The sequence below is a fragment of the Marmota flaviventris genome, chromosome 8 (genome assembly GCF_047511675.1).
Source record: "Marmota flaviventris isolate mMarFla1 chromosome 8, mMarFla1.hap1, whole genome shotgun sequence".
In the NCBI taxonomy this organism is placed as follows: domain Eukaryota; kingdom Metazoa; phylum Chordata; class Mammalia; order Rodentia; family Sciuridae; genus Marmota; species Marmota flaviventris.
In genome coordinates, this window is record NC_092505.1 from 52,024,934 (window position 1) to 52,035,870 (window position 10,937).

Consider the following 10,937-nt stretch of genomic DNA (forward strand, 5'->3'; position numbering starts at 1 on the left):
AACCATTTAAGAATGATCAAGAAAAGAAAATAAAGGCATATCAATGTCAACATCATGAATGAGATAGATGAAAGAGAGAATATTACTACACATTTAGTAGCAATTTAAAAGTTTGCCAGATGAAAAATGGACCTGGATATCCTCACAAAAGAGGATCTCCATATAATCAACAAAAAAAGGGTACTGAACCAAGCATGGAAATCCAAGTTAAAACTATAATGTTATATAATACTACCTACATACCCTAATATCTAAAATGAAAAAGACAGCTGGCATTCGTAACAATGTGTAAGGAGTACATTTACAATGGTGAGTGTTTTATAAGTTTGAACGTAAGCTTAACTTATGTCTGTCTCATTCCCAGATATATACTCAACAGAAATCTCCATGTGTTAACCAAAGATATGTATTTGATTGTTGAGAGAATTACATCATACAGTAATGAAAATGAACAGTCTTTACCTACACACAAAAGTATGGAAGAGGCTCATAAACAATATGAATTTTTTAAAAAATCCCAGACCTAAAAGTACATATAATCTATTACTCTAAGTTTAAGTGTTGACTCTGAAAGTTGCCCTTTAAGGGTAGTATGGATGCTGGAATGAGCACACTTTATTCTGGGATACTGGGAATGTTCTGTATTTTGATTTAAGAATTAAGCACACAGGTATATGTAAGTTTGTGAAAATTCATCATGCCATATATCTATTATATTGCTCTTCCATGTTTGAAAGTTATGTTTCAAAAAAATGTTAAGAAATTCTGAATAGTCTCAATAAAATGAATTTGAATTTGTGACCAAAAAAATGCTTCGGCAAATAAAATGCCAGGCCAAGAGGACATGATGAATTTTTCCAAAAGCCAAGAAGAAATGCAGATCTCACACAAATTTTTCAACTAACTTATTGCCGTTAATTTGATACCTGATAGGAACTTTACAGGAAAGGAAGATGATGAGCTAGTCGTAGTGATAAATATAGATGCAAAATTTCTTATCAAGATACAAGCAAATTGGGCTGGGGATGTGACTCAAGCGGTAACGCGCTCCCCTGGCACGTGCGGGGCACTGGGCTCGATCCTCAGCACCACATAAAATAAAATAAAGATGTTGTGTCCACAGAAAACTGAAAAATAAATTAAAAAAAAAAAGTTACAAGCAAATTGAATCCAACAATTTTTTCAAGTAAGGAAAATGTATCAAGTAGGGTCTATTCCTGGAGTGCAGGGCTGGTTTAACATTTAAAAATTAATCAGGGGTGCTGGACATGGTGGAATCCCCATAATCCCTGCGATTTGGGTACCTGAGATAAGAGGATCGTAATTTCAAAGCCAGCCTCAGCAATTTAGCAAGACCCTGTCTCAAAATAAAAAGGTCTGAGGATGTAGCTCAGTGATAAAGTGCTTCTGGGTTAAATCCACAGTACCCAAAAATAAATAAATAAATAAGAAACCAGACAGTATGGCTTGTTCAAAAAAAACACTATATGAGCAAAATGGAAATATCAGTAGAGAACAAACCTAAAAAAAAAAAATAGCAGAAAACAATTCTGGAGCTAAAGATAACAATAACTGAAATAAAAAATTCACTAGAAAGATTCAAAGGAACATTGAGCATTCAGAAGAAAAATTCAAAACTTAAAGATAGGACAATAGAAATTATCGGTCTCAGGAACAGAAAGAAAAAACATTGAAGAAAAGTGAACCAGAGCCTAAGGGGACTGTAGGTCACCATCATGTGGACCCAAAAGGAGAAGAGAGAAAGGAGCAGAATGATTATTTGAAGAAATAATAGCCAGAACCTTCTCAAAATTCATACAAGACATGAATATAAATACCAAAGAAATTCAATAAACTCTAAGCTTTATAATCTCAGAGACCTTCCCTAAGGCACATTGTAATCAATCTGTCGAAAGACAAAGTTTCTTAAAAGTGACAAGAGAGAAGTAGTTCATCACAAGGGATTCACAGTAATATTATCAGCAGAATTCTCTTCCAAAACTTTGGCAGTCAGAAGATAATGGATTGATATGTAAAAGCACTGAAGAAAAAAAACTGTCAAGTAAGAATCCTGTAACTGGCAAATCTGTCATTCAAAATGAGGGAGAAATTAAGATTTTCGCAAATAAACAAAAGCTGAAGACATCGATAGCTAGACCTATCTACAAGAAATGTTCAGGGAAATACTGTAGGGTGAAAGGGCACTAGACAGTAACTATAGAAGATACCAATGAAAACATCATAGTTAATGGTGAAATAGTGAAAGCTTTCCCTCACAAGAGAAAATTCCTGTATACCCGTCATCCAGCTACAACATAATTTATCAGTTTATAATCAGTCTTGTTTTATCTGTCCCCCATCTTCTTCCCCCTCCACTCCAGATTGTTTTGAAACAAATACCAGACATTATATCATTTTATCCATATATTTTAGTATATACCCAGAAGATAATTGCTTATTTTATATCATCAAATTTTTCTAATTATTTCATAAATTTTATTTTTTCAATTTGTTTATTTAACCAAGTCCCAAATAAATTGTATTTGTGACAATTAGTTTTTTCGTCTATAGATTTTCCCTCCTCTTTCTCCCTATCCCTCACCACTGTAATTAATTGGGAGAGAAACCAGATCATTTTTTCTGCAGTTTTCCCTCAGACTGTATTTTCTGATTACCTTCTGATTTTTTATTGGGTTTTCTGATTGCCATCATAATGGTGTCTAGTGTGTTCGTATGCCCCCTGTAAATTTGCAGATAGATCTGTAAATCACATTTTAATATAAACTTTTTATCAAAGTCAAAACTGTCATAGATTAATGCTTGGGGTTTTTGTTTGTTTGTTTTTTGATTTTTTTTTTTTTTTTTTTTTTTTTTTTTTTTGGCTTCTTTGAGCCAATGCAGAATGTATTGAAACCATTTTGGCATTCTAAGTATAAAACAGTATAATCTGACACATGTATTTTCAACAGAGCTGAACTTTACATGATTTTTTTAATTTGTGTCTTCTTTTTTCAAAAGGCATTATAATGTAATAATTACCAATTTCAAAATTTATTTGCATAGGGAAATGAATAAGCGTCTAACAGAAGAACAAGCCAGAAAAACATTTGAGAGAGCCATGAAACTGGAGCAGGAATTTACTGAACATTTCACAGGTTGGAACCATGTGTGACAGTGACCTTTATATTGATACCATCAAATAATCAAATTTTCCAGATTATTTCATAAGATTTGTTTATTTAATATATTTTGCTTTGAATCCATATGAAGTAACCCATTCAAATGAATATTGAACTACAAATATCTATCAGTAATAACTACACTTGATCTTAGCCAAAAGGCTGAGAAGCGATTATCAGTAATAACTAGTACTATCATTTTCAGAATAGACCCTTAAGGTCTCTGGTTTTGTCTTGTGGAAAATTCATCTAGATTAGGCAGTAGAATGGGGACTCCTGCAATTTTATATTTCTTTGGTTGTTGATAAGGACAGCATATACAGGAATCATTCATACTTTATCAGAGGAAAACACATCTGTCACCACACATTGTGTGTGGTAAGGTCACTTAAAATCACTCCATTAAATTGTAACCACTTTGCTATACGTTAGATCCCCAGAACTTCTTATTCTTAGAACAAAGGCATATATCCTTTGACCCATATCTCCCCATTTCCCCTACACATTAGTCTCTGGCAACTACCATGCTACTGTCTGCCTCTGTGAGTTCAACTTTTTTAGATTCCATATATAAGTGACTGGCTTGTTTCATTTAGCTTAATGTCCTCCAGATTGACTCATGTTGCAAATGATAGAATCTCCTTTTTGTTTTCTGAATAATATTCCATTGGGTATATGTGCTGTATTTTCTTTATCCATTCATTCATTGACACACACTTAGGCTATTTCCAAATCTTAACTATTGTGAATAATGCTGCAGTGAACATAGAAGTGCAGGTGTCTCTTAAACATACTGATTGCATTTCCTCTGGATGTCTACCCAGAAATGATATTGCAAGATCATGTGTGTCTGTTTTCTGCTGCTGTAACAGGATACCACAGGCTGTGTAAAGTATAAAAAAATAGAAGTTTATTTGGCTTACAGTTTTTCTATTCTGAGAATTCCAGAATCAAGGAGCTACAACTGATGAGGGCCTTCTTCTTGTGCCATAACATGGCAGAAGGGCAAATAAGCATACATTCGACTATGGAGAATGGGGCTGAACTTAAACCCACTCATGATAACTAATCCACTCCCACAATAACAGTTTTAATCCTTCCTTAAGGGAAGAGCTCTCATAACCTAATCACTTCTAAAGGGCCATTCTCTTAATACTGTTAAATTGGCAACTAAATTTCAATATGAGTTTTCGAAAGGACATTCAAATCATAACACTATGGTAGTTTTATTTTTTTACATTTTAAGTAACCTTTATATTGTTTTCCATAATGGCTGTACTAACCTACACTTCCACCAACAGCATCTTCCCCACACTCTTTTTCTTATCTCTTTTGTTGTTGTTGTTGTTGTTATTCTAAGGATTAAGCCCAGGGGCACTTAACCACTGAGCCACATTCTCAGCCCTTTTTATTTTTTGTTTTGAGACAGGGTTCTGCTAAATTACTTAGGGCCTTGCTAAGTTGCTAAGCCTAGCTTTGAACTTGTGATCCTCCTGCCTCAGCCTCCTGGGTCGATGGGATTACAGGCATGTGCCAGCCACCACACCTGGCTCTCTTATCTTTTGATAATGGCCATCTTAAGGCGTGTTGTGATATCTCTTTATGGCTTTAATTTACATTTCCCTGATGATTAGTGATGTTGAGCACCTTTTCATATGCCTATTGGCCATTGGTATCTATGTCTCCTTTTGAAAAATGTTTACTCAGATCTTTGTTCACTTGTTAAATGGATTATTTGGGTTTTTTTGTTGAGCTATTTGAGTTTCTTACATCCTTATCAGATAATTTGGTTGCAAACATTCTCCCTGTCCTTAGGTTGCCTTTTCATTTTGTTGATTGTTTCCTTTACTATACAAAAACTTTTTTGGTTGATATAGTCCCACTTGGTTATTTTTTATTTTGTGGCCTATGCTTTTGATGTCATATTCAAAAATTATTGCCAATACCAGTGTCAAAGAGTTTTTCCCTTGTTTCCTATAGAAGTTGTATGGTTTTAGATCTTAAATCTAAATCTTTAATCCATTTTATGTTAATTTTTGGAAATGATATAAAATAAGATCCAGTTTCATTCTTTTGCATAAAATCATCAAGTTTGGGGCTGGGGATGTGGCTCAAGCGGTAGCGCACTTGCCTGGCATGCGCGCAGCCCAGGTTCGATCCTCAGCACCACATACAAACAAAGATGTTGTGTCCACCGAAAACTAAAAAATAAATATTAAAAAAATTCTCTCTCTCTCTCTCTAAAAAAAAAAAAAAATCAAGTTTTCCAGCATCACTTATTATTGAGACCATAGCCTTTCCCTGTTGTGTATTCCTGGTACCTTCTCAAAGATTAGTGGCCTTTGATCCATTTTAAAATATATTTATTTAAAAAGAAAATAGGGGATACAGTTCAGTACTAATCTTATCTCTCCAGTTAGTCCTTTAAATTATTCCTTACTATTTTTGGACAGTTTTTTGTTGTTTGTTCTGTTTTGTTTTAAGAGACAAGCTAGGGCTGGGATTGTGGCTCAGTAGTAGAGTGCTCGCCTAGCATGCATGAGGTACTGGGTTCGATCCTCAGCACCACATAAATGTAAAAAAACACCTAAAACTAAAAAATAAATATTAAAAGAGAGAGAGAGACAAGCTACGTATGTTGCCCAGGCTGGCCCTCAACTCCTATGTTCAAGTGATCTTTTTGCATTAGCCTCCTGAGTAGCTGGGACTACAGGCTCACACCACAGTTCCTGGATTTTGTTGTTGTTTGTTTATTTGAAATAATGATCAGCCTATATTTAGTGTTTATATATGCACCATTAAGCATTATGGTATTAAAAGCCCTGTACTCTTTTTTCTTTTTTTTTTTTAAATAATTTTAGAAGAGAATTCACAAGAAAGTTTCATATGCTCTTCATCTACATTTTTTGAATGCTAACTTTTACCTCATTTATAACTTTCTCTAAAACATTTGAGAATAAGTTACAAATAGATATCCTTTATTTCTTAATAAATAAAAGATAACCATTTTGTGAATTTCCTAAAAATCAAGGACATTTTCTTATGTAATAATAGTACTATTAATCAAAATCAGGAAATTTAACATTGATGTATCTTCTCTAATTACAGATTCCATTTTTATATTGTGAATTATTCTACTGATGTCTGTAGAGCATAATGGGGGGAAAATGTTTTTTCTCTTACTGAATCCAATCTAGGACTACTTGTTGCATTAAGTTACATCTATAATCTACTTTAATCTGGAATGGTTCTTCAATCTTTACTTTTATTCATATGACATTTTTAAAGAGTAAAGGTCAGTTCTTTTGTCAAATCTCATTTTAGATCTAGGTTATGTATTGGGAGCAGGAATATCAAAGAAGTGCAGAGAAGTACCCTCTGTGCATCATACAAAGTTTATGATGTCAGTTTGTATCATTACTGGTGATGTTATTTTTAATCACATAGTTAAGGTTCTGTAGCCTTATGCTTTCCCAGTTTCTTTTCAAGGAGAATCCTAATTTATAACCATTCCATTAATGGATTTTAAAAAGTAAGCAATTCCTTAGTTTCCCAAGCTAGTTTCTTCTAAAATAAGTCATTGTATGCTATTGTCAACCTATACTGTGAGATTCTGTCCTGTGCTATTGGAATAAAACAGATGTCAAACTAGTGAACCAAGTGTTTTGCCAAATAAACTATTTCCAGGGATGTTAAGGAATGTCTGTCTTTAGGGGTCTAGGGAAATAAATAGCTCAGGGGTGTGCAAGGAAGCCCTGGGTTTAATCCCCACCACTGCAAAAAAATAAAATAAAGGAATGTCTATTTTTAGCACAAATATGAATTGTCGTAAAACTGATACTCTGAAAATTTTTGATTACTCAAGCATTGTTAAATACATATTATAAGTCCTCCCTGCACACCACATCTTCTCATAATGTATATAATCTGTCACCAAATAGACAATTTTACTTAAAATCTCCATTTTGTATTTTATCTAGGTTTTTGAGTCTGTGGGAATCTACACCTATGATGATCTTACAAAAATCACTGAGCATATTTTCATAGCATAATAAATGACTTATTTGACTTATGATTTTGAATTCTTCTTTAGTCTCTAACCACTAACACCCAGTCTAATGCCTGACATACTAGCATTCTAGAGGAAGAAATATCAATTTATAATCATCTCTTTTTTCCTAATGGCCCCTCCCCCAAAATAACAAAAAATTAAAAAGTGGCCATGCTTGCTCTCTATGGTACTGTATCCATTCTCCTTTTTTCTGTGTAAATTTATGAAGAAATCAGAAAAGTTAAGGAAATATGTAACTTATTTTAAAAGAATAAAGCTAAGGTACACAGTTCAGTGGTAGAGGACCAGTCTAACATGTGCAAGACCCTGGGTTGGTTCAGTTCAGCAACACTGAAGGAGGGAGTAATTGAGTAATGCTAACACATGCTCAAATAATAAAAGAAGAAAATCAATGAATTTAATTTTTTTCAGTTTTAAAAATATAACATCTGCTATGCAAATAGTAAAATTAAACAAATGAGTAGTTGTTACTAAGCAAACAACATAGAAATGGTGACTTCCCAGATGATTAACTACTTCTAAGATTATGCTGTTTGACCAATAATTGTAATGGCAAAGATAGACAATTAATGATTTCTAATTTTCTTTCTATTATTACAGCTATTGTACAGGGAGATACGCTGGAAGACATTTACAACCAAGTGAAACAGATCATAGAAGAACAGTCTGGTCCTTACATCTGGGTTCCAGCAAAAGAAAAATTATGAAGATTCATGTTTCCCTATTTCTCTTTTCCACAATCTCATATTCTTTGACATTTCTTAGCCCTTTCCTTCTGGAGTCTGTCTTCAGTTCTCCTTTCATGTTTAATCATATCCCACTCATCATGGTCTGCAGTCATGCTTATTTTTGACATCTGATGTCTCCTTCACATTGCAACGTCTGTATTATTCCATGTCACTATCGGTTTGTAGCCATTTTTCCAAATTAAAAATGGATGGCTGACCAGCTATTAAGGGTTTGGGGAGATGCAGAAAGTGTGGTAAAATTCCTTAATGTTTAAGGGAAAGAAACTTTAAGACATTTGCAGAAAAGCTTTATATACATTCTTTTCAAATTTCAATACAAATGAAAGAAAAGTGGTTTTAATCAATGATTTAGTAGACTTTGAGCAACTGTGCACGCTTAACTTTAGTAGCATGGTTTGGCCAATGTTATTACCTCTCAAGTCCTTTTCTCAATTGACTTCTATTATCAAAGTAATTACTTCATTATAGATAAATAAGAAAAATGTTTTTTTTTATTTTAAAATTAATGTCCGAATTGACTTTCATAATTTCACAAGGGATATTCATTTTACATAAGAGTCTTTTAAGTCTTTTATTGTTTGAGGTTTTCTTATTTCCCCAGTACCTTTGCTAGGAATAACAATGTTCAAATGTTTTTAATCTACTTGTGCAAACACTGTTTAGTTTCTTACAAAAAATTGTTCATACATAATGATCATCACATTTTCTGAATTAAGGCCATGTTTAGGTGCTAGGGGAGCTCACCTTTTACAGTACAGAAGGTTGAGAAAATGTCATAGATGTAAATGCAGACAAGACATTACAGTGGAGATGTAGTAATTATTATGGGCAATGGAAAAGGAGTCCAATTCGTAGTCTAAAAACTTTAAATGTATTCTTAGGGGTCAGATTTTAATGAATATTTTACCCACAATAACTGCCTATTTTGTTATAATAAAGTATATATATAAATATATATAAAACTTTCTTTAACTAAACTGTAACTATGGGAATTATTTTCTTTACATAGTTGCACACACACAAACATATATATATATTTAAAATATATTTTTCTTTTGCCACCTACTCCTAACTTTTTGTTTGGTTTTTAAATTAAATATAAATTGATCAAACTTATCTTTCTTAATCATGTGAACTGAAAACAGGAGTACAGTGGTTGTGAGGAGAAGCCTCTAGGGAAATTAGATTGCAAGTAAAAGTATGAGCATGTTCTCCTCTTCTATAGAACTTTTCAAAAGGTTCCCGGGGGGAAAGGGGGTGTTTGTTTTTGTTTTTGTTTTGTCATTTTTCTTGTCATTGGGTTTGATTTTGGTCCTCTGCCTTTCCTCCAAGTTCTCCTCCTTTTATGATAAGAAAACAGGCAAAAACCCTATTTATGTGTGAGTTTTCCCCTCAGACACCTTTCATCCTATGTAGCTGCTCTGTACTAGAGTTGCCCAGATCATCATGGTGAGCAATTTTAAAGATATTTTAGTGAAAGGTAGAAATTACTTCAGAAATCAGTTTCTCTGGTCCTTTCTATTAATAATATCATTTGGCTTCCCATTGCTCTTTGGAGTTGTTTATTAAAATATGTGGTTTTTGACAACCTCCTCATTAAAATTTCTTAAATGAGTACTGGTTTGTAAAGAATTAGCAACATTATCCATTCCATTTATGAGAAAGAGGAGAACAGCTAATAAACTTTATTGTAAAATCTGCACGTTAAATGTGTCTTGAATTTTAAAAGAAAAAATTTATAGGCCAACATTTTCTTGGAACAATTTGGGTCATTTCATCATTTACATCCTGAATTCAAGAGCCATTATATAATAAATTATAGCTGTCAACACTAAATGTAGTAGATTGTTAGCAAATATAAACATTTTAGAAGAGAATTATAAAATCTCAAAGCTTCAAAAGTCGCATCAAGATTCCAGCATAAGCTATTTTAAAGTATTCACTAAATAATCACATTATAAACCAAGAAGAAATATAAAATGATGACACATGTTAAAATCTGTATCACATTGCTTTCTGGATATCTTTATTAAATGATTTTTGTAATATGCAACTTTCTAGATTATATAGGATTATTAATGAAATTACTAACTGCCAAATACTATGCAATAGCCACTTTAGTATGTTTTAGGTAGATTTTTAAAAGAAGGTGTTAGTAGCCCTTACAATGTAAGGCCCAACATGAGTTAACTAGAAAGTGACAGTCTTGGTGTTCAGATCCAAGTCTCTCTGCCCCAAGTCTGTTTTTTCCTGTACTATGTTGCCTCAGCTTTTAGCCCTTACTGTGTAAGGCACTGTGACTTAAATTGTTATTTTTGTACCCCTTTACAAATAAGGAAAGAGATTGAAATGAAGATCCTTGCTCCAAGTCAAATGGGGACAGATGGAGTAAGTCACTTCCATCACAACTGAAAAGACTTTACTTAGAGAGAAACAAGTCACACTAGCACTATCACAATGATATACAAAGAAGGAACCTCTTTAGAACCAAAATTAGAGCTGCATTCAAAAGAAAATGTCCAGTAATCTAATGAACAGGGAATGATATACAGCTTTATATGCTTATAAAATATTTCATGTTTTTATATGCTACCTAATGTCCTTAAGTTGGAAAAAAGAAAAATGCCTCTTAAAATGTGATGACACATTTCTGGTTGCTTTCCTGTTCCATAATTCTATAGGGATCCTTAATAAATGACAGAAACAAGTTTGTGGAACTCATTCCACTAAAATACACTCTGGTTAACAAATACCTGCTAAACACTGCTTAGCATTTAAACTCCAAGCATGGCAATTTGGGCACTTTAATACTGAGCATAATTTGTTTTCTAAAGTATTAAACATTTATCTTCCAAGAGTATTCTCTGCCTTTAATACTCTTAATTTCATGTGGTAAAACAGAAGCCCAACAAACCCAATGTCTTAACAAAAGTCCCA

General features: G+C 33.2%; 1 protein-coding gene across 8 annotated transcripts in view; it reads left to right on the forward strand.

The window, feature by feature from the left end:
- The window catches only part of Dlg1 (discs large MAGUK scaffold protein 1), a 267,031-nt gene extending 257,335 nt beyond the window's left edge, over positions 1-9,696 (forward strand). For all 8 annotated transcript variants that reach the window (XM_071615213.1, XM_027935952.2, XM_027935953.2 and 5 more), the window contains 2 exons: positions 3,064-3,155; positions 7,852-9,696. In XM_071615213.1, the coding sequence (XP_071471314.1) occupies positions 3,064-3,155; positions 7,852-7,958 (199 nt within the window). In that variant the 3' untranslated portion in view covers positions 7,959-9,696. The remainder of the gene's footprint in view (positions 1-3,063; positions 3,156-7,851) is intronic.
- The last annotated feature ends 1,241 nt before the right edge of the window (positions 9,697-10,937 follow it).